The 25,072-nt window shown below is 37.5% G+C and overlaps 1 protein-coding gene across 2 annotated transcripts in view; it reads right to left on the bottom strand.

Annotated features, from left to right (window-relative positions):
* Positions 1-2,287: 2,287 nt before the first annotated feature.
* The window catches only part of LOC592389 (T-box transcription factor TBX3), a 59,356-nt gene continuing 36,571 nt past the window's right edge, over positions 2,288-25,072 (bottom strand). For both annotated transcript variants that reach the window (XM_011681887.2, XM_791917.5), the window contains exons 4-7: positions 18,353-18,499; positions 12,742-12,809; positions 10,293-10,357; positions 2,288-5,786 (exon numbers count right to left, since the gene is read on the bottom strand). In XM_011681887.2, coding sequence (XP_011680189.2) covers positions 4,888-5,786; positions 10,293-10,357; positions 12,742-12,809; positions 18,353-18,499 — 1,179 coding nt within the window. In that variant the 3' untranslated portion in view covers positions 2,288-4,887. The remainder of the gene's footprint in view (positions 5,787-10,292; positions 10,358-12,741; positions 12,810-18,352; positions 18,500-25,072) is intronic.

A 25,072-nucleotide genomic window follows, 5' to 3' on the forward strand; every position in this document is an offset into this window, starting at 1 on the left:
TTGCGGGCAACCCGGTTTTAAAAAAAAAACGCTGCCTTAGTAGATCTGACAGGCGATCTCACTCGTCTTGATTATGGTGACGATATTTGCGGATTTCATTTGTCAAAAATGATGTAGAGTTAGGCTTCATGATTTTGTTTTTCGGTTTAGGGTTAATTTTTATTTGTCCCGATTTATGTTTTTTTGAGAATGTGACATGATTAAAACTTACATCTAAAAGTATTCAACATAGACCATTATTCAAGCAATCCATCTTTCATTCTTTAGTTACGAAAACTATCAAATTTACAAGGAGTTCTTTAGCAAGACATTAATCCAATTTTGCCACTCTTCACTCAGGTTTTAACTGGGTAACTGCTGATTGCCATGATTGCATAATCTTTCCCTCGTCATCATCATGATCATAAACGAAATCCTTCTCCTCCTCCTAATACACGATCATTATTTTCATTATTATCATCATTTTCATCGTCATCATCATCTTTATCTCCATCATCATCTTCATCATCATTGTCGTCATCACTATCATCATCATCATCATCATTATTTTCATTATTATCACCATCATCATCATCATCATCATCATCATCATCATCATCATTATCATCATCATAATCATCATCATCATTATGATCACCATCGTCATGCATCATCATCACAATCATCTTCATCATTATCATTATCATCATCATTATCATCCAATCACCCACAAAATGAATGCATTATGCTCCGATTATCATAGACGTAATCCTTCTCCTCCTCCTCCTCCTAATACACGATCATTATTGTTATTATAATAAATGACAAAGTGGTATTTTGGGGGCTTGGAATTTACGAGGAATACGTTTTGTGAATGACATCCTAAAAATAGATGGTTCTTTTTGTTCATATTTTGAGTTTCAGCGGAGATTTGACATACAAACAAATTTCCTCCAGTACTATGGTCTTTGTAATGCAATTCGGTCAGGTTTTAAAATGACTACACATGTAGCTCCTAGTGAGGCCGTAGAACCTATCATTCTCGAAGCCGTGCACCTTGTGGTGAAAACAAATGTTGGTTGTTCACATATTTATCAGTCTTTGCTAAAAAAAAAAAAAGTAAAAGAATGTAAAGCCCTTACAAAGTGGAAAAGTTTTTTAGATTTTCAAGATGTACTTTGGGGTTCGTACTGTCAATTTCCATTTCAGTCAACAATAGATATCAACATGAGGTGGTTTCAAATCAAGATTTTAAATAGAATATTATATATGAAGAACAGTTTGTTAAGATTTGGTGTAGTGGCTGACAAGAAATGTACTTTTTATAGTAACAATGATGAAACTATCATACATGTTTTTTGCTTTTGTAACTATTCTAATGAAGTATGGTCGAAGTTAGAGTTCTGGATATTTCGTAATACGGGGGAAAGGATCAAACTTACAAATCAAAATAAATTGTTTGGATTTTGCGGTAGCAATAATAATGCACTCAAATGTGTTCTGATGGTTGTAAGACAAGAAATATTTTCAGCTAGATTACGAATTCAACTACCATCATTTTATATAATTTTATCAGCTCTAAAACGTTATTATGAAATGGAAAAATATATATACCAAACAAATCTCAGAGAGAATAAATTGAAAAGAAATGGTTTCACTTTAGAAAATATTTTGAGAGTGTTGGAAATGTGCTAACATAAACATGATCATGTATTTTATGTTTGGTTTTTTTTAAATTATATATTTAAAGTACTAATTTTGTCATAAATGTTTGTTTTTATCTGCCACAAAAGTTTTCGGCCGTGATGATTATTATCTGTGTCAAGCCATTATGTATGGAAATTATTTCTTTATTTATTTGTATATTATATATGGATATACTGTATATGATGGAATTTGTTTTGAATATAAAGAACCTTGTGGAAGGGGAAAAAAATTATTGTTATTATCATCTTCATTTTCATCTTCATCATCATCTTTATCTCCATCATCATCTTTATCATCATCGTCGTCATCACTATCATTATCATCATCATCATCATCATCATCATCATCATCATCATCATTATTTTCATTATCATCATCATCATCCTCGTTATCATCATCATAATCATTATCTTCATCATCATCGTCTTCATCACTATCATCATCATCATCATCATCATCATCATCATCATCATCATAATCATCATCATCATCATCATTATGATCATCATCGTCATGCATCATCATCACAATCATCTTCATCATCATCATAATCATTATCATCCAATCACCCACAAAATGAATGCATTATCCTCTGTAAATATTTCAATTTTCTCGGTTAATATATTCACAAATAACAATAACAGCAAAAAATGTAATGTCTCGTATCTGCTATCAAACCTATTATATACATACAAATTCAATATTTCTAAAGCAGATAGGCTAAAGATATTTATACAAACATATTCTGAACTCTCATAATTTTCATACTTTGAGTAGAATTCTTATGAATGATTGCACTTTCAAAGCTCATTTCGAGAAAAAAGAGAGAAAATTGAATAAAATGATATCCTTCTACCAAAATCATACGTGGAATGTATGCTTTAACTAGAAACGAAATAACGGATTATACTTAAAACCTTTGCTATAAACCAGTTTAAGTCGTACTGGTAATTGTATAAATAAATAGTTGAAAACACGTTTATGCTACGATACGGCACCATTTCTGTTGAGTTTAAACTTTTACACATCTTTCTTATATAAACTAAAGCCAAATAAAATGATCTCAATAAATCGAGCAAGAAGTCGGTAATTTACAGATTTAGTCCATCTCATAATTCTCTCTTCATATTGATTCTAAGTTTGAGTATTTTCTTCCTCGAAATAATCTCTACATACTTGAACAACAAAAAAGTACATGAACGACAGCTCAAGTGCAAAAAAAAATGAAAGCAGATAAAAACATGAACTATACATAATTATGTCAAAGCAATAATTTCATTTATATTAAATTTTCTAGGGTTACAAAGAGCATTAAGGTTTTAAAAACCTTTAATAAATTAGTTGCAACAGAATTTACATGACTATTACTTGGAAATAAATATTTACAAAACTCTTCTGCTTCTTATTAAAGAAAGCCTACGTAGACGCAAACGAACATTAATTAGACAGATATAGATTCACTTTCCCTGATCATTTAAAAGCATTTGCGATTACATCGCATATATTGAGAACAGGACAAATATATATAACGGTTATCTTGATTTTCAATATTTCTCGTAAATGGATCAGAAAATTCTAAATAACAGTTACGGATTCTATTTTGAACTCAACCGTATTTCAACCGCCTAATGTTATCATCTTAATTATGTTTTTATAATGTTATTTAACAGAAATATTCCATAAAAATCCACGCAAAACTTGAAAAAAATGATAACTGGAACAATTGAAAAAGGTAGATAGTGGTGAAATCAGTGCTTGAAATAGGTTTCTTCTAAAACAAATTAAGCCTACTATCATTTTTCGAGTAAGTAAAACTCTAATTCAATTTCTTTAAAATGTTAAAGCATGGTTAATATTTCTGCCCTTGTAGAAACTAATGAAAGAAATAAACATTTTGAACTTTTTATAGTGAATAAATAGAAAAAAACTCAAATAATATAATGTATATTTAGAAGGTGGAATATTACAATGCAGTGTTCTGAAGCTAGTCTAATAAAAAAAAAATGGGATGAGCAATTCGTTTTATGTTTGAACTCACATTTATAATTTCAAAGGAGAGTGGACTTGATAATAGTCATTATTCAAATCATCATACACGTGTTTGTATCCAAACAGGTCTCCATCGCAACAGCAAATGTAGTATTTCGAGTTCTGTTATAGGAAGTGCGTTTCATACCAGCCAGTTTAACGCCGTCTTCTAGAATTTATCATTCAATAAATTATTGGTCGTCAGCACCGGCCGGAAAATATGATATAAACTTTAGGAGAACTTTATATGAGTACAACCTCTGGACAGAAACCATATAGCTTTTCCTATGTTCTCTCATTTCAATTGAAGTTTTCGTATGAACTGAACACTCTTTGTATAATATATACTTGTATGTTTATTTGCATTTGCTGTGTTTTTTATGAAAATGAAATGAATAAACTAACGAACGAACGAATACTAATTATGATGGGAATATGTGTTTTATTTGTCGGGATTATCAGACTGATTGTCCTGTTTATCTTGTTTTCTTTTAAGTACTTGTTATAAGTCTGGCATAATTCTTTTAAATGTTTTTTTTTGTTCGTTACCAAAATATAAGACTAACTCCACGGGATACTGAGTTGTTGAGATAGATAAAGAGTGAGCAAGCAACGGGAATATGAATGGTGGCAAGGCAGACGAGAAAGACTTTAAGACTGGGAGAAGCTTAATGAACATTTATGAATGAAAATGGACAAGAGAAAAGAAATGCTATAAACTGACTGAGAGGAATGAATTACGCATATGCTGACAAAATGAAGATGGTGGAATAAGAATAATAAAATGCATTTTGACATTATCTTTTAGAAAGAAAAACACAAAATTAAGGTGGACAAAACAAAATGAATAATGCAGGTAAAAGATCACTATAAAAGTTTCTCTCAGAACGTTCCTTCCAGAATATTATAAATTTTCTTTTAAACATTTTATTTCACGAAGCATTATCAACTCAATAAACTCACAAAATATCAAACCAATGCATTAAAAAAGAAAGAACATCATTAAACATGAACTACGTAACAATAATCCCCGAAATGCTTGTTTCGTGTAGATCAGATAGACCACAATGATCCAATCTCGCTATTAGAGTTTTTGTACAAGGATAAATTTACAAAATCGTTTTTGTCGAATAGTCTGTTTGAGTTCAGTCCGTCTCTTTGACTTATGTTTTCTCAGACGGGAAACTTCATTGAGTGCGATGGGAACGGATGATTGGTCATATGCATGTTCATGTTCATACTCATGGCGTCTGTCGGGTTGCTATGACTACCGTGATGCAGGAATTGAGCGGATGCGTGAATGGATGACATGCTATTGCATGTCGGGAAGGATGACTGCTGCGCGAGGTGTCTCGCATGCGCCTGGGCTTGCTGCGCGGCGTGGAGATGGCTCCCGATTCCGCTGGAAGAGTGATGATGGTGATAACCCGTATTGCTCGTGTTGTACATGGATGTCGCCGTCGTGTGCGGCTCGAATGACTGCATGTACATGCCGCTCGAACCCTGAAGCCCCATGCCTTGTCCTGAACAGTAACTGGGACTCTGCATCCCACCCATCGTGGTCATCGATCTCGCTGAGTAGCTCGGATGAACACTGTCTTTTGCCATTTGGGCGACGGCGAGCGCGGTGGCGGGCTGCACCGAGCCGAGTCCGTTGTCATCCATGACACCGTCCTGCGTGTAACAGGGCGATAACGTATCGACCATTCCATTTCCCGTGTTATAATCAGACAACCTCGCATCGCAACCGTTCACGCCGCCATCGATCGCACCTAGTCCGCTACCGCTCAATCTCCGCTTCGGTTGACCCATAGACGATCCCGTCTTCGACATGGATCGCGATTTCGTCAGGTCGTCACTCATTGCGTCCGACTGATGTCCCAAGATATCGACGTTGAATCCAACGCCGTTGTCCGGTGAGGTACAAGTCAGTTGACTGCCAGAAGCTTCCCCGCTAGAGCTGCCCGTGGTCGAGCCGAGGTCAGAGAGAAGCCCGCAGTTATCCGACTTCTCCTTCTTGGTGACCGAATAATCTCCTTTCCCTCCATCACTGCCAGTGTTATCATTTACGTCTGTAGAGCAAAAATAAATAAAAAGGAAATTATTTACAATCTGACATTTTTCTAAAAGTCTGTGATTTAGTGTAAGGGATAATTATTGTATAGATACTCGTTTGCAAACAAATAAAGTATCAGGAGAGGTGGTCTGGCTTAATCATGAAACTTTTATACTACTCAAGTACGATCGTACTAAACGGTGCACCACTTTTGTCACTGAGAAATATGGTTTAACATCAGAAACGAATACAAAGGAATAGAAAGGAAATTTGAGGGTCCTCTCGTCTTTTGAGTGCGTCATTAAAACGCAAAATATAACCAGACTTTATAATTATTCCTTCTGCACACAAAGCGTTATTTTCGTGACGTAGGACAGCGTCATTCACTTGCACGCGTAGTCTTTGATGCACCGTACGCGTGTGACATTGCACACAAAGTTGATTGCAAAATGAACAGTGCAAGCCATTGCGTTGAAATATTGACGTAAGGACTGAATACTTTCACCAGGCTCGATTGGCGCAAGTAATAGCGCAATCTAAATGACGCCTCGTGTGCAAAGGGCATGACCATGGGCCAGTTTTTCAAAGACAAATGACAAATATTAATGACAAATCTGCTGATAACCAATCAGAAGCAAGTATTTCAGAAGCTTATAACAAAAACTGTCATTTTTCAATTTGTCACTGATAACAAGTTTTGTGAAACCCCCCCCCCCCCCCCCCCTGACTGACTACGTCATCCATTTATTACAAAAGGATAATAGTGTTCGATCTCAGTGATAAGGGGCGCTATAACTCTGAAGGTCAGTTTGTACTAAGACATGTGTGAAATGCACAAGAGGTATTAAACCAGAAAATTGCGAACCGGCAATAATTAACAAGACACAGGTATAATTATTGCCGACTAATTATAGTCCTTTCTGATCATAGGTGTACGTTATACATAAATTCAGTGATGAACTCTCTCGCATTTCCATCCTCTCTTTTCACAAACACAAGGCACATCCCTGTCCAACAATTCCAAAACCATGATCTCATTCAGAAGCTTGGTCCAGTTGAAAATTGTTATTTTACTAGAAAATTAATGTCGTTATCAGTCATGGTCGTTGCAGACTTTCTCCGGTTCAGTTAACATCATCATCATCGTCATTTCGGTCATCATCCTCGTCGTTGCCATCGTTAACATCGTCATAATTATTAATCTATCCTGTTCTTATCCTCATCATTCCACCTTCTTCCTCTTCCTTGTGGTCCATCCTTAGAATTGTTCAATTTCGAAATTGTTGCTACTCATTAAAAAAAGTGCTTGAACCTTATTGGCGTTCTATTTTCTTTTATGAAGCGATGGCAAAAATAATTTCCAAATCAGTAATCATCTCAATCCTCAGAAGCAAGATTAGGATATTTGTGTTCTCATATACTGTTAATATAATTATTGCCGTAACAATTATATTTACAATGCATATTAAAGTTAATTCTATAAAATTGCTTTATGAAATTGAGCATTAATCTTGCTAATTACCATCCAAATACACATACGTCCTTTTCACAGGTTCAGCAAACGTGGCAAAAAGAACCAACCTATTTATTATGCTAAACTATCTTTATGGTAACAAGGGTGGTGTATAAATACGATAACATACATTCTTCTCATCAAAGTGAAAAGTCTGTTCCCAAAATTATAATTTTGCAATCGTACTTCTCTTGTTTTTGTTGGTGTTAGATCGATATAGCTATGCTTGAGCTGGTAGTAAGCCCCTTTAAAACGCTCCTAAGAAAGACAGAAGACAATGTCTGCTCTTTGCAATTGCATTTTGATGGGTCGAAGAAACGGAAGAAGGGAAAGGGAGGACAAAATAATTCCCATCTGTAGATGACACACGCGTACGTCTCTATGAAACTTTGATATCTCATTTAATATTCTATGAAACTTAGATGCCGCGTGGCAAGCAAGGCATGACGGTCCGATAGATCAACGGGAGAGGGCCCCTGCCGTAGAGTTAGGGGACCGTGAAGCGAAGCGAACTGCCTTCTTTTCCCGTAAACCTTGCCGGGCCAGCTGATGCCTCACCACACTCGCAGACAGATAGACAGATACAGTGGCGTAATGTACAGGAGGGTGGGGGGGGGGGGGGGGAGGAAGTAATACAAACGGACGGATGGGCAAACGGGGGTAGTTGGGGGGGGGGGGGTCGACATGACCGTGATGCTATTCCTCAACGAATGGTACTGTTTAGGGGATATACACCAGTCCTTTACCCCATTATGCACTTGTACTCCTTTTAGGGTTCCAGGGAATTTCCCCACCCACCCTCCCCTTCACAATGCTGCTTTATTTACAACTTTATCCCATGAATGCCTCAGTGTTTGCATTGTAAGATGGGCGATGAGCCAAGAGAAAACAATTTTTGTAGGACACGGAGGAAGAGGGGGGGGGGGAGGGTGTCATGTAATAATATGTCAACCTATTAAGACAGTGTTTACAATTTAAGTGACCACCAATGCGTATGAGAAGATGTCTACATCTACGTTAGACATATCACTTTACTCCAAGCCAATTTATTTTTCAATTACATGTTTCGATACTAATTTGAATGAATTTAATTCACGAACATAATTGTCAATATTTTGATATATATTTTGAACGTCATAAACAGCTAGAAGAGGTTTTGGTGCATATTTTAGCCTGTAATTATTGTGGTATCAAAATTTTCATTTCATCATCAGATTCATATTTCCAATGAAAAATATTTGAATCTAAAAGTTATCTTGTGAAACTGATGAAAGGAGCTACACAAAATTGTAATAACAGAAACAATAAAAGAATTGTACATGTTCGTATTTGTAGTACGCTTTACAATTTTATTTTAGGATCGATATTATTACCATCGCCATGAAAACAAAAATCGCCAGAATATGAGGCCTAAACAAAAAATAGTTCTGTTTGTCAATATCGTGCAAAGTTTGTTTACAACGAAAGAGAAGAAATTAAATTTCCCATGATAAGGACTTTAACATGATAAAGTTTTTAACATATTACATCCATCTTGTATGCTACATTTTCTTGATTATAAAAATGTATGTGTGTGGGGTGATTATGTGAGGGTTTGTGGTGCGTGTGCGTGATTCTGTGTAAATACGTTGATGGAAATGAAAGCCTTCTTCCGTTATCCCAAGGAATTGAACCTTATAGATGCCTATACTGATAGAATGCATGAATTTATCTGTTTTACTTGGACATAAAACATCATTCCTTTTTTTTTGGGGGGGGGAGGAAAGGGAGAAATTGGGAACAATGAGGGCACATTAAATATTCATGACGGATTCCCTCTTGTTTTCCTTTTTTTAATTTTTACCTTGATCCTGTGCATCATTAACGCGCCGATCGCTCGATCGCTACTCGTCGAGACGACCGGAGCCATACATTCATACACGTCGCAGTTCTCCCCACAATATAATAATTATTTCAAAACCCGCTGTGCACATCCAAGTGTCATAAATATTAATGGTTATTTAATAAAGTAAATACATCTTCCAGGAAATGAGAACAGGGATGCGGAATGTCAGATTGCTTGTAGGTAGGGGGGGTAATTAAGCTACGATGAGGGTAGGCAGAAGATGATGTATTATAAAAAGATAATAAATGGCGATGGTACATGTAGTAGTAGTAGCAGTAGTAGGAGTAGAGGTGGTAGTAGTAGTAGTAGTAGTAGTAGTAGTAGTAGTAGTAGTAGTAGTAGTAGTAGTAGTAGAAAGCGTATATAGTACAATTACGAAGATGGCATGGAAAGACCACAGTAGTTTTAATCTTCTTCTCTTACTCTTTCTTCCTTTCTCTTTATCATCTTCCCTTTCTTTCTTACATATTCCTCTTTTTCTTCTTTTCTAGGTAACATTTTTTCCCTCTCATAGTCTGTCTTTCTCTATATTTTACACTTTTTTTCTTTGTGACAAGGAATATGAAATCACTTTGCCACACTCCCTGTCTGTGTTTTTTTTAATGTATTTTTTGTCTCTCTTTCTCTACCCCCCCCCCCCCCCCCCTCACCCCACTCTTTCTGTATCTCTTCACCCCTCTCTTTCTTTCTTCCTGTCTCTATTTCATGTCTCTACGTCTCGTCTTTTTCCTCTCTTTCTATTCACAAATTTTTCTCTATTTATTCACTGTCCTGTATGTTTCTGGTTATTTATTATTCCCGTCTCCCTCGTTCTCGTTTTCTCTCTCTCTCTCTCTCTCTCTCTCTCTCTCTCTCTCTCTCTCCCTCCCCCTCTCTCTCTCTCTCTCTCTCCCTCTCTCTCTCCCTCTCTCTCCCTCTCTCTCTCTCTCTCCCACGCTCACTCTCTCTCTCTCTCTCTCTCTCTCTCTCTCTCCCTCTCTCTCTCTATCCCCCTCTCTCTCTCTCTCCCACGCTCACTCTCTCCCACGCTCACTCTCTCTCTGCATGTCTTGCAGGCCGTCTCTTGTGATGATGATGATGATGATGATGAAGAACTAACAAACAAAAAAGGAGGAAGAACTTACCCTTCTTCTCCTCGTCCAGCTCATCCATCTTGGAGTTGGATCGCTTGAGAGCCAGCCGTGAGCCCCTGAGTGATCAAATGATAATCAGAAGCCAATGGATGAAAACTATATCAGCATGGTAAATGAAGACGAGTTCCGAGGCGAGACGTAACGGATTCTTGATTTATGCCCAATTCGTTCCCGCTCTACCGGCGTCGACGGAACAACCGTCCGCCCTCCAGTGATAGATTTGTAATTGGTTTTTGGTGAGTAAAAAGTTTTTTTTGAAGGAACAGAAATGGTTTGGTATGATTCCATACGATGCAAAGGGGTTGTGTTTTAGAAATGAATTGAATACTTTGTAATATGTTGTAATACTTGTTGATGATTAAATAATCAGGTAATTAGAGTATAAATGGAGTGGATCCGCAAAATCATTCAAGGGAATTTTTATAAAAAAGGAAGATGCATTTCGAACAATGCGGGGGGTGTAAATCAGGATTATATAAGTCAGAAACAAAGAATTCGATTTACTAATCCATATGCATGCATATTTGATGTTTAATAGAAAGAAAATGGGGTTAGAAAAAAAACTGATCAACCATTCCATGTCGGTAGGTCCATTCTGTGATTACAACATAACAGTGATAACTGCAGGGGGACACAATATTCATCAACGGTACCAGAATCCCCGTGACATCCATCCCGCTATACACCGTGTTATGTTGAGTGCAAGACAACAGCGTAAGAAGCCACACCTTACTAAACTCCCTCTCTCTCCCTGATGGGCGCGCTGGGACACGGTTAGAAAACGACGTGTTTCGCGATCTGTACCCCCTTACGTGGGCCTTTCCCCACTGATCACATTGCAATGGATTGTGTATTTCTGTCGATAAAACCCAAGATTTTACGCACCATCCATAGATTGCAGCTTAATTCCAAAAAGTATCGTTACAAAATACTATACAGCTTTACTTTTAAGAAATCATGGAATAGCCTTGTGCATTTTTACATCCATATTGAATTATCGCTTGAACACGTCCCTGTGTTCTGATTGGCTCACCACTATTGATCACGTGACTAGATTCTTGTTGAATGAAACGCCATTTTTAAAAATTTACAAATGGTCTGCTGATTGTCCCCTGATGTTGTCAATATTAAAAGATACGTATAGTGAACAAATTAATGCATTTCTGGCTCTCGGCAGATCAGCCAAAACCCAATAAAATAAGAACCACGGGGAATGATTCGCGAATTTCAAATCATTTTTTAATGATTATTAACGCTTTCAATGGTCTGGATTCCCATATTCTTAAACTGTCCGAACTCCTTTTACATGTACATATTGGCCTAATCATGTGAAATTCTCCTGAAAATAAATTATCGTTTTAGTTTTATATTTAATATCGGGCGCATACATAATAAATGTTCTTGTTGAGAGTCGAGTTTTCCCAATCTTGTTTGAAATAATGATCACTTTTGGTTTATTTACGTATTAATCTATTTATTCATATTTATTATTTATATATATATGTTTATTCATTTATTCATTCCTTTATTATTAGCTACTGTGCAAACAGATGGAACCAGGCGACAATGTGAACATGCCTTGCTTGGAGAGTTCCGATCTCCATATCGATAAAGCATGAAGTAGAAGTGGATTGGAGAGTCGTTTGACTCGGATTCCCACCCATCCATCACGACTTCGATTCGGAACATCGTTCGTTCAACCCGCCGTACGCGATCACCTTACCGGCTCACCATACATACGCATCCCGTCCTATCGCCATCTCGCCCACCATAGCCTTCCGCCCAACCTTGTATGTTCTGTCATGTTTAAAGCGTTTCTTTATCATGCTGCCTAATACAGTTTTATTCAAATTCGAGCAAGGTCCTAACGATTAGATTAATTTTAGCAACAGTTTAATACCATTTTAAATGCAGGGATATGCCGACATTAAACAAGAAGAAGAAAAGAAAAGCGCGTATTAACTTGGCCGGATCGACAATAAAGATGTTGCTTTTGTTTATCATGTCTGCTCAAAATATTAAATACCATATGAAATACACGGAGATGCTAAAATTGAGCGGAGAAAAAATTAAGGGGGGGGGGGTCGAAAATGCGTATTAACTTGGACTGACCATTAAAAACCATTATGTTTCTATGTAGAAAAGATGTTGCTTCTTTCATTATGTATTTTTAAAACATCTTTTCAAAAAATAATGTCTGACCAAATATTTGTTGTCTGGTCTGAGTTTATTTAGCAAGCCATTACAGCATCTAATATCATCCTGATACCCCCAAATTAAAGCTCTAAAAATAAAATCGAAGCAACAACATTTTGGCACTGGGCAGAACGTACTAGAAATAATTTTAAAATCAGCCCTTGTGGGCTGTCAAAGTTAATGATAAAACAAAATTTCAATAATAGTAACAAACAAACAAATAATAAATGGAAATAATATTCACCTTCTTGCCATTCCGTTGTCCCGGAAGCCTTTGGCGAAAGGATTATGGTCGATCTTGAGTTGGGTAATCTATTCAAAAAAATAAAAGAAACATATACTCTATATTTAGTCATGGTTTCGATTACTGCTTTAATTTTGAAATTGTGAAAGCAATTATAATGATCGTATTTCATCGATTTATCATTCATCGTTGAAATAAGCAACGAAGTCACATTTTCGAAAACATGTCTAAACCATAAAAGTCGCTAGAATGCCTCTTAAAGCAGAATAGATTGAAAAGTTCATTAAAGTTCTAAATGTTATTTTTAACAATAATATTAAGTTGTTGGTAAAGTAACAAATAGTTATACAACATGTATGGTATACCAATGTGGATTCCATTGAAGATTATGTGCACTTCTGATAATTTGAACTATATTCATACATTTTTGTTGTTGGAGGTTGCAATTAAGGTTTGAATAAAGCCCACGTGGATCTATTCATGTGATATTCAATTAATTTATGACCTATGCATGGTGATGATGTATAACTATATATAAGTTGAATAAATCAAAAATTTCAAAAATGAAAATTTAGCTAGAGTTTTATTTGTATCTGTGTCTATAGGTAGGCTGTCATCTGCACTTTAGAGCACTGTCCATCTACTCTCGAAAAAATAATATTCAAATATATATTTTCAAGTACCATCTAATTTGGACAGATAAAAATGGGAGTTGTTTGACAATCTTCTTTATCAATCAACCATACATGTCCAAAGTAGAGGCAATGTGTCGAATGGGTTAGGGGTGGGGAGCATACTAATTCTATGACATCGGGCTGACCCATCAAAACAAACAGTTTTATTGAACGTCCGGGACTAAGCACAGATGTCCCATTCTGAGTAGCAGCTTTCTTGCATGCATGGTCCATACCATGTCATCTAAAGATAAATACAATTACTGAGAGCATGGATGAGAGGATGTTCACGGGTGAGATGCTAGAATGGAAGAGGGAAAGGAATAGAGGAGAAAGAAGAGAGGAAAACGAAGAGAGGAGAAGGTAGAGAGGAGAAGGTAGAGAGGAGAAGGAAGAGGTTATTTTTAGGGTGATTAGGCGGGTAGATGAAGCGAGATGAAGAGGAACGCAAGATTAAACAACACTGGGTAAGCTGATGGGAAGGAGGGTGGGTGGGGGGGGGGGGGTTGGCAGAGAAAACTAAAGATGCAGGCACGTACCTTGTGTTGTAAACAGATATCATTTTGATTTTTCATTGATATTTTCAGAGCGTGATATAAACCGATTTACTGACATTATTTTCCGCAGCTATCATAGTGAATGAGAATATTTTCAGGCTTAATCATTATTCAATGAGTAGCCTTGGCATGATGTCAATTTGTAGCCCAATTATTTCGATTATTTTAATTTCCAATGATTGATGGGCTTTTTGTCTCGATTTTTACCATGTCCCGCTTAACGGCATTATATTATTTTTCTATTTTTGCAACTATCTTCTTTTTATTTTTTTTTTTTAACATCAAGTTTGACTTTCTTTTTATGTGAAATGTTTTTTTAAAGTTAGTGAAATTTTCTTCTTTTAATATCTGAAAGGTTTCTTTTTTTAATGCATTTTGTAAATTATGAAACGTTTGTTTTGTTGGTAAATAATAGATTAATGTTTGGGACTTAAGTTATGGTAAAGTTTTATGACCGCACACCCACACGCACACTCAGGCATAAAAAAGTAAATTGTATTTCTTTCCCCCACTAATTCTTTTGTTACATGTATTCTTGAATGACGTTATATTCAAGAAGTTATTAAAAGCTCAGACACCTTCTATGGCATTGCATGTCGCAAAATAAACATGGGGATGTTTTGTATTTTGAAGCAAGCAAATACTTGTAATTACGATTGAGTTTGGCGAAAGCAAACCCAATGAATATATCCCACTTGCATTATGTTGTCTATTGATTGGCAATTTCTGAGAATGGACTACCATGCTATATAGCCTCGACTAACGAACCGGTTAATCACGATCTTCAAATTATGTTTACTTCTTTAAAAGAAGAAAAAGTGGTCGCAATTTTCTGACATAGCTGTCTGACGCATGATGAGTTGTTCGGTCGCAAGATAATGAGGGAGATATATTATGTTGGTTTTTTTCTTCTTCCTCTTTCTTTCTTCTGAATCCTTCGGTTGATGGGGTATTTTCTTCCGACTCCGATCCCCGTGCAGAGCGCTCTTGGGAACCCGGGTTAGTCGGGTCTCAATTAACGTGTATTTAATATTCATAACTTAAGGCTAGTGCCCGATGAAGCGAAAATAACGCATCGTCGTGGAGTAGTAGCGTCGTGTGCAGCGAGCCTTGACCGGTGAACCCCTCTCTACCAAACCGCGCAGCTCGGCGGAGCTCTTTGCCTCGCTCGCTCGAGGAAGACTTGCACCACCGCGGCGATGATGATGGGAGAAAGCTCGTCGAGGCGGCTTCGCGTGACTGGGCGCATGTTCTCCAGCTCGATCGCGATGTTTCAGGGCGTAATTATTTCGATTCTGGCAGGGGACTTGACCATTCTATTTGCGCTCCTGCTTCTCCCGCGGGACCTCTGGGGCCCATGCTCCCCTAACTCGGCCTTTCTGCGGCAGAAAAGAGATGCATGGCAGACAGCATGTATTCGCTCTCAATCCAGCCAAGCTTCTTAAGTTTTAATTTCCATGCTGCGTGCACACGATTCAAACGCAGCATACTGGAAACCCCTTCGTTCACTCTCTCTCCATCTATCCCTTTCCTCATCGTAAACCCATTTAGGGGTTCCATCCATCCACCACCATATAGATTCCTGTATATATATTTTCAAAGATAACCGAAGCGTATCCTAGTATCAATTACCTCCACACAACCTCTCAGAATTCAACGCTATAACGATGTAAAAAGACTGAAATAATGAGCACTTCGGACATAATAATTTGATGTCTGCTGTTAATGCTAGGTACCTTACCTTTGTCTATGAAATAGTGATAGAAAGTACACATTGGGGTAAAATGATTTGTTGATAAAGAGACATAAAATTTGATACAAAGTTGGAAATTTTGTATAACAGACGGGGGACGATGTTTGACCACCGCTTATTTATAGAAATCATCGTAATAAATGGCCAATTTATCATAAAATCCAATTACCAAGGGTAGAAATATAAGTTGTTGACCTTCACATACACTTTGTATCAATTTAATATCAGTTCAACCTCTGTCCGATTCCATATAAGCCTACATTCATTGTGTGCTTTCTTTTCAAAACATAGATTACTAAGACATTATCAACACGTTGACTTTGTTTTAATTTCCCTTTTCTTTAGCTTTACATAACAGCTTTTGTGTTGACATTAATGTGTAATCCATTGAAAACATCCCCTTTTATTACAATTAAGTAGGTTATGAAGATTGTTTGAGCATTGTTATATTATTCAAACCAGGAGGGGAAGGGATATGTGAGCCGTCTTATCATTCGCTTTTATCAGGTATTCATCAACAATGCATGAACATTCTTGTTTGTGTGTTTTATAATGAAGGACAAAGATTAGATGATTAACTTAAAATAAACGTCCTAACGTTGTTTTCCTTCTTCTGTAATGCCCTGATATTCTTCTCCTTCTAATATGCGTATACAATCAAGAACCAAATATTAATGTTAAAGGAAGGGCATCCTTCAAATCCCTTTCATATAAATCACTATTTGATTCATGACATAACCATAACGGTATAAATCAAAAGGAAGAGAAGAGTATATGTAGCTTATACGTCCATGTTTATCATCAACATGGTAACTTTGAACAATTCATCTTCTTTATGTTATGTTCGAACCAAGCTTGCAAGGAGTAAAGTTGGTCTGCGTCGATTACTTCGTGTCGACGTGGCTGTTTAATCCTAAAAGTGGTCCAATATTTGATGAAGACTTTCGGAGAGGATTGGTAAGTTTGCTGAGCTTGAAGGACGTTCGACGTGCACTTGTTTTTTTTTCTTCATTTAGGAAGCAAGCCGCTATTAAAATGTGATTTGGTGCTGGTGGTGGTGCAAGCCGGGCAGGTCCAGCGCACGGGTTGTGTAAACTACGCGTGTCGGAACACGGAGCTACGCGCGATCACATGAAAACCAACACTCTATGTAATATGCAGGGCCCACGTCCGCCCACACCACCCCCATTGTACTCGCCTGTTTACTGATAACATTTTGCGAGGGTTTAAACATCCCACTTGGGAAGAATGCTCGGAAATGAATTTGAGAATGTATACCCATGTTCGCCTTGTATCTCTGACATTGTGTTCGTTACGTAGACGTTACATGGTACGAAAAAAGCGGCCTCGCGCCGGTGCGCGTTGCTGCCGGTTGCCGCTGGCTGTCGCACGCGCTTGCGTTTACACAACCGCGCTGGGTTCTATATGAAGGCAAACAGCGCGGGGAGGCGAGGAATTAACGGTCCATTACAGGGCTGCCATTCACTTCATCAACTTGCCCCAGTTCGATTCCACTGATGAGACTTTCATCGCAAAATTATTGCTCTCAAAATGGACGGCGTGGAAGCTTGTCTCAAAGCTGCAAAAATAGCAGCGCGCGTTTTCTGCACCTCAACGTTAACGGGACGAGGAGAGGGAAAAAAGTTCTACAGAGGAATGATCGAAGGACTTATGTAAAGAAAAGGAACAGAAGAGGAGCGAGTAAAAAAAAAGTTATCCGCGCTCGGATAGAGAGCCGGGAGGTAAAAAAAAAAAAAGACGAAATGGGATGCAGTATCGCAAGAAGGAAAGGAAGAAGATTAGAAGAGGAGAAAAAGATGAAACTTGTATTACGAAGGAGGGGGAGATGCTGGTTAATTGTTGTAAGGAGACGCATTAACGGCTTCTCGACGAATGGACAAACACGGAACGCTTGTTAACAATTAAGGAGAAGAAAGGCTTTGGCTAAGTGAACATGGTCCAAACAGAGCTAAGAAAACATGAAGACACGCAGCAGAAACAATACCCATAATGCCTCGCCCAGAGGTTAAACAAGAACAAAGAGGGTTAATAGCTATAGTAATGAGCTTCGTTTCTTGCCTTGGTTTAAGTATCTTACGATGAAGTATGCGATTGGTGCTACACAACATTCAACATGTGCAGAAATTTCTTCAACATTTTAAGAATTTGAAAATTTTCTCAGTACAGTTCCCTTTAAACATGAGAAAGGATTTGAAAAGTACATTAACTTCATTGTCTTTGATGAAAAGTAACCATGGAAACCGCATTCAAAAGCTTTCCAAATAAAAATAGAGAGCAATGACGCATGGTGACAAGACGAGTGACGTAACTATCCATACATACATAAACATTCACGTCATTTAAGCTCTTTATACAATTTCCATTTTCGTATTACAATAATGGCTACGATTTGGAAAGTTGAATTTCTACGGATTGCATTTCTTGCCCTATTCGTCATCAAAAGAGAAACGTGTATGATTTATTTTTCATTTATTTCACTCAACTTACCATTTTACTTTGTAACTTTGAGAAGTTACATTCAATCGCACTGATCCCTAAGTCAACGCATACACATATACTTTTTTAAATTGTGTATGCTAACTACTATATTGACTTCGTTGTCTTACCTTTTCGTTCTGGTAGGCTGTGACGGCGATGAAGGTGGTTTCGGGGAAGGCAAAAGTCACGAAGCTGTTCCATCGTAGACTGAACACATCGTTTGCCTGCACGATGTGAAAACGGGGTTGATACTTGTGCATCGAATTTAGAATGATCTGCGACAAAAAGGAAAACAAAATAGAAAGAGAAGAAAGAACATTGTGAGCAAAAGCATTAGGGTCATGAAATATTGTCTAATTGATCATAAAGCTAATTAAATCGTATAGTTTTATAGTAATCATAATTTGAATAATGAATAATATTAGTAGGTAAATAATCTGGGTTTGTATAGCGCTTGATATGAAATACCATTTCTTAGCGCTTCACAGATAATTCAAAGTTAGCTAGTAATCCAAAAGTAAATATCAATGAGCAATAGACTCGTAATAAAAAACTAAGCCTATCCTTACAAAAATAATTGAGTAAGTGATCTTTGCATTGCTAATGTCAGGTTTAAGATTGTGGAATGTGGTATGTATGGCTTGTAAAAGTGTTGCAGAATTAATATAAAATCATCACTAATTAAATGAAATTCGTTTGAAATAGATTAACAAACCAATTCTGAAATTGACTGCCTAAATCAATCCAAGAAATGAATCTATCATTAGGAAGGTTTATTAAAAGGTATTAGATATAAGACGGATAATGAATAGAAGATTCAAAGCATGATATTTGTTCTAACTGATGTTCATGTTTTTATACGTCATTACATTTAATAACAACAGTCCGATTCATGCTGATTTGCAGACATTGTCATTTCTATACTGTGTTTTTCAGTTTTCAGGTCACGTTTCAATATCTGTTTACATATCTCATTTCGCTCTACTGAATGAAACAGTAACTTTTCACGGCCACGGTTACATTCAGTCTATTTTCGACTCGGTCCCTTCTATTAAAGGAAAACAGAGGGTAGAAAAATCCACACACAAGAAAGAGGTAAGAAATTGTTTTTTCTTCTTTGCAGGAATCATAACAGGCGTGGGCATGCAATAATTCAAAAAGAATTGGCAAGAAAAGACGACCTTCGCACAGCAGGGCGCTGGAACTCGTCAAAGATAGATCATACCAAACGCATCAACGTTATAGACATAACAACCACACAAAAACAGTTAGCACCCGACTGTAAGAAAACAGACGACAGTAAATTATATATCACAAAATGTGAAATGTAGAGGAAAAAAAGAAGAGGGAGAGAAAGAAAATAGAATAGGATGAATAAATAGAAGAAATGGAGGAAAATTTATATAAAAAGGTGGCCAAGAGTAGAAAAAACAAAAGCGTGGCGAAGTGAACACATGGTGATGAATCGGTGGGCGGATTTTACGACTGAGCTGGCCCGAATAATGCGTCGGTTTCAACAGGTGACGATAACATCAGATTGATCAATGCATGGGACTACAGGGATCGAAATCGGAGGCGCCAACGGGACCTGGCCTGCTGTTGTTAGGCTTGTGGGAAAAAGACGCTGCTCCGCAAGATGCGGTCTACTAAAATAATCACGACGGCAACTCAACATTCCTCGCCTAACAAAAGGCGGCAAATAACGATATGCCCTTGTGTTTATATCAGTTTTTATTATGATGATGTATATACAAAGAGTGGATAATTTGGCACGCAATTATTATTGTCACTGTTGGTTTATATAGTTCTCTTTATGTTTTTGATACAGCTACTGTGCCCACTATCTTTATTTGGTATCTCTTCCGTGTTGTTTTAAGGTGGGTGTCTGTATGTGTGTGTGTGTGAGGGAGAGAGAGAGAGAGAGAGAGAGAGAGAGAGAATAATTGTGGCGTCGCCTCCACTCAAGGTTGCCTGTGGGTTCGAAAGAGCAAACGTGTCACGCAATGGCATCACTCCATCACATTACGTATTGCATTCTAAACCCAGATGTGTTAATAGCCTGACAATTTTCGCGGTCTTTGATGGTGCTGTCTTTAGCAACAGCGTCACATTTAGAGACCTAGGTGATCATATTTGTTTCCTACACTCACTCCAATTCTCCCTGTTTCGTCACCGGCACTTCACTCTGCCTGACTAAGATCACACCCGAAGCGACAAAGACATGTCAATTAAGAAAAGAGTCCTGTCAAGTTTGTTACAGTTATCCCTTTTTTAACCGACCTCACTGTATAGGTGTCAGAGTTAATGATGAATAAAACAAATTCATTTAGAAGAACTCAAAGGTCAAAGCATTACTATGTCTTAGTCTCTTTATTCGTCAAGTATTATTGATTTCCTAGAGTTATCCACTTGCGTGTGTATTAATACTTTTTTGAGAGTTCATGAGTCATTATGAATAAAGACAAAAACCGAACTTTTATTTATTATCTTTAAGACAACATCTAATACAGATTACATTTTCTAACGATCATCTACTCCGTTTGTAGTTGGATGGAAATAAATGCAAATGATTTATTGTGATCCCGACTGGGTATGTTATGACAATTCAATCCGATTCAGCTGCTTTCGGTCTTGTAATCAACATTTTACACAGCTTTTAGCTAAATCGTGTCAAAAGACCGCAACGTCTTTCAAACATCATTGATTTTTCAAAATGTCTTACTTCAGATGGGTCGCTCAGCATGGGTTTATAGATACCACGTGCTATCATAGCCTGCAATCTCTAATCAGCAGTGGCACGCTTTATCGTTAGTGAATGCTTCAGAAATCATGGCAGAAAAATGATTCCTTCTCAAGACGCATTTTAAATCATCAGCAGACCGTGAGCGGTGTAACATTCACCGCCTGTGTTTTCAGCTCTCCCATAAGACCCCCTACACCCCACACCCACATTCACTAACGCACGCATCTCACTTACATTATTTACTGCAAACTTAATCGAGTTTTGTTTGTGCTTGCGATGGCGCCTCGCGCAGAAGATGGCGGAAAAATGCTGACATCCGTTTGGGAGCGCGCGAAGGGCGATCTTTGGTTTGATAAGACGCCCCCCTGCGGTCGCCTACACCTGTAGCTTATGACTCCTGCATATACTGTCTTGTGGAAGAAGTCATGAAGCCGACTGAAGAAATTCAAAGAAAAAGCAACAGTTGTTTAGACGCCGTATTGGTAGTTCATGAATATGTTACGTTGGTTTGTTTAAAGCCCAATGTACAGATTAACAAAGTGAAAATGGTAGGAGAGCAAATACTCTTCGCTTTTTTTTTTTGGTATTCATATCCTTTTTCTCATTAATGGAACGAAAGAAATGCGAGGATCATGCAGGCTTTTTGAAGGCGATATACCAATTACGTTAAGGAATATTTCAATGAGTTACTGACTTGAAAAAGGGTATACTTGACAATTTCCTTATAATATTACATAGTCCTTCATTATCTAATCATTAGTATTAATAAAATGTAAAACCATTATGATTGCAAAATTTGTTTACTAATTAAAAACAAAATGTATCTCACCAAAATCGATAAGATTTGCATCGGTCACGTTCAAAAAGATTCAATTTTCATGATTGAGAAATTTTTGGTTTAGATGGTGACATTTATCATTATTTTTCTTTTAAGAACTGGATATTCATGTATTTATTGATATATTAAGCAGATTCGTTGAGCAGTCTACCCTAAAATTTGATAGAGACCAATGTCTTTATTAATGCAATACTTTCGTGTCGGGACGTTATCAATTGAGATAAAAGGGTTTATTCAATAAGAGACAGGAAATGAAAGAAATATCATGAACGAAATTAGAATATACAGCTTTATCGTTTGACATCAATAGTGTTTATTCCAAACTTTCTCTTATTGAGAATAGTGTCGGTAAAGATCGAGATGCAAAGAGGTCAAAAGAAGCGACCACAATGCGCGCGTCTTACGCGCTCTTTTGCTCGAAACATCAACCGGCATTGCGCTGGGACAATCCTCGTGGCTCGCCTGATTGCTCGCTGGTTTCTTCGGGCTTAAGCAAGCGAGGGCCGGTGCCTTCTAAACTCATCATGCTGGATTAAGCTCCAAACAAACGAACTCACGGACGGGCCCATTGACGACGACCCGAACGTTGTCGAAAATCGATGCCCTCCTTCCTTTATAGCTCAATAAGAGGTATATTATTCATTTTCAGTGTCTTTGTCGTGTATTATTTTCAGTGGCATTATTATCACGATTATTGCAAAATAAATGAAAGGAACATCTTCACGACGGCTTTGATATATGCCGACTGTTTGATTTATGCCACACGCCGACTCCCGATGTTACGAAACCTTGGACATTTTTTATATCATGTTTCACGTTTATAAATATGAGCGAGAAAGGACAGCTCTTTTCCTTTCCTTTTTGCTGTATCTTTCCAATTAATATATCTTACATAAATAAATCTCATTACTATTATGCTTTTGCTGCTCTTTATATCATTATCAATATTATTAATATTTAAGTTTGAATGTGGCATCTTTCTCCTTGTCTTTATCTAGTCTCTGATATTAATTTCTCTGTTCCCTTGTATAAGAGAAAGGAGTGAAGTTCATTTGAATATTGTGACAACAAAATATGGTGTATCAAAACTTTGTATGTCAACATTCTTAAAATTGAAGTCAAATGGAGAGAAAGAAAAAGCGAGAGAGAGAGAGAGAGAGAGAGAGAGAGAGAGAGAGAGAGAGATGGAGAGGCAGTGAGAAGACAAGGGGAAAGATGAATATAATAGGTAGGCGAAGTGGGAAGAGAATTGATAATAGATTGAAAGTTGCTTAAATTTGGAGAAAAAGATATGGTCAGAGAGACAATGAGACAGAGTGGATTTGATATAGAATGAAATGCAAAAGAATAATAGAGAAAAGAGAGAAAGATATTTTCAGAGATAAATGATATTGAATAGAGTTGTATGGAGAAAGACAGACGGGAAGAGACTGAGAGATTGAGACAGGGACATTGAGACAGAGAGAACAGGAAATGGACTTAGAGAGACGAGTAATTTATTAGGAGCTCATAAGTCAGTTTAGGAGCAGATCGAGAGGAAAGAGAGAGTGTGTGTGCGTGTATGTGGGTGGGTGTGAGAGGGAGAGAGAGAGAGAGGGAGAGAAAGAGAGAGTGAGAGTGTAAAAAAGACAAAGGGAGATAAAGACATACAAAAGAAGAAATAGAGAGAGAGATTGACAGAAAGACAGAAAGATACAGAGCGACGGTGAAAGAGAAAGAGAAAGAGAGATAGATAGAGAGAGAGAGAGAGAGAGAGAGAGAGAGAGATAGAGAGACAGAGAGACAGAGAGACATTGTAGGGCGAGTCAGAGCTCAAAAGTCAATTTAGGAGGAGAAGAAGGGTATCGTTTGCAGATAGGACACTGTGATTTAATCAGTGTGCGCTGTTTCAGCTGTCCGGGTTCGATTCGCGTTCGATCGCGATGCGTGGCCCGAGATAGCAAAGAAGGTTATCCTCTACGATGACGCCATTTATTGTCCGCCATTTTCTCTCTTTATCAAACCGTTTCCTGATCGCAACAACAATACCGTGTAGGCGGCTGCATGCTCGATATTTAAGGTCACCTATATCCTGTGGTTTTGTTTTCTTACTCATGCTAGATCATCATGTCTCTCTTCCTCATAATTATGTCTTCACGATTGTATACTTACATAACTATATTGATACTGTCTTGCGTTTGCGCGCCGTGGTGCGCGTTCACTTTTGTAATTAGAAGCCATGCAGGTGCGTAGCTTGATTGCATTTTAAAGAACAGAAAGTCGATTTTTGTTTTTATATCCTATCCTTTTCATTCTTTTATAATATCTTAATCTTTATTTACTTAACATAATTACAAAAAGTCTACTTCACAAGGCGAGGAACAGATACGAAGGTAAATAAATGAGGAGGATTATTATGAATTTTTTGGAAGGGCTCTCAAGATTAATGCTAAAGCTTCACGAATTAGTTCAATAACTAAGTCTTGCTTGTTGGATTTTATAAATTGTTGCCATGCATACATTGAATATGCAGGCTTAATTTTGGATTTCATTTCTTAGAAAAAAAAGACAGAATGAAGGATACTTTTTGCACGAGTTTTAGAGTATGTGCATCATTCTGTCTCGTTCGATAAGTTTATTAAGAGACATCAATATGTTTATAAATAAAAGCTTGATTCTTAGCAATAATGATTTGATTTGTAATTGGATGTAAAATTAGAATGGGCCAAACTCTGAATTCTCTTTAAATCTAAATAATTTTTTCCGGGATGAAATGAGACTTTCATCAGCACAGTGAAAAAAGAGAAGGAGTCAATGTTTTGACATGGGCAAGGGCATTTCGTTTTAATCACTGCAAGAATAACTCCAATCATCATCGGAAGTTTGCCGTCAATACGGATGGATGAATCCCCTCCAATCTTTGACACTTCCCAATATGCAACGAATCGTTCAACTTGTGAAAAGTTAACAGAGCCCAAGAGAGATAGGAGGGAAGGAGATGGAGCAGGAAGGATGGAAGCGGTGAAGGAAAGTTGTCTGTCTGAGAAAGAGGAGAGATAGAGAGATGGAGAGAGAGGAGGAAGGAGGAGTAGAGATAACAAGAGGGACAGAGAGAGAGAGAGAGAGAGAGAGGGGGGAGAGGGGGGAGAAGAGAAGAGACAAGGTTATAATCTTGAGTAGTAGAGTGTAGTCACCAGTGTTCGACCTCTTAACCCACTCGGGACGCTCCTGTCCCGCTGGACCGGTGAAGGGGGGAGCTGCTATCTGCCAAACCTAACACGTTCAGCG

This window comes from Strongylocentrotus purpuratus, unplaced genomic scaffold, assembly GCF_000002235.5.
Source record: "Strongylocentrotus purpuratus isolate Spur 01 unplaced genomic scaffold, Spur_5.0 spur5_scaffold_2, whole genome shotgun sequence".
Classification (NCBI taxonomy): domain Eukaryota; kingdom Metazoa; phylum Echinodermata; class Echinoidea; order Camarodonta; family Strongylocentrotidae; genus Strongylocentrotus; species Strongylocentrotus purpuratus.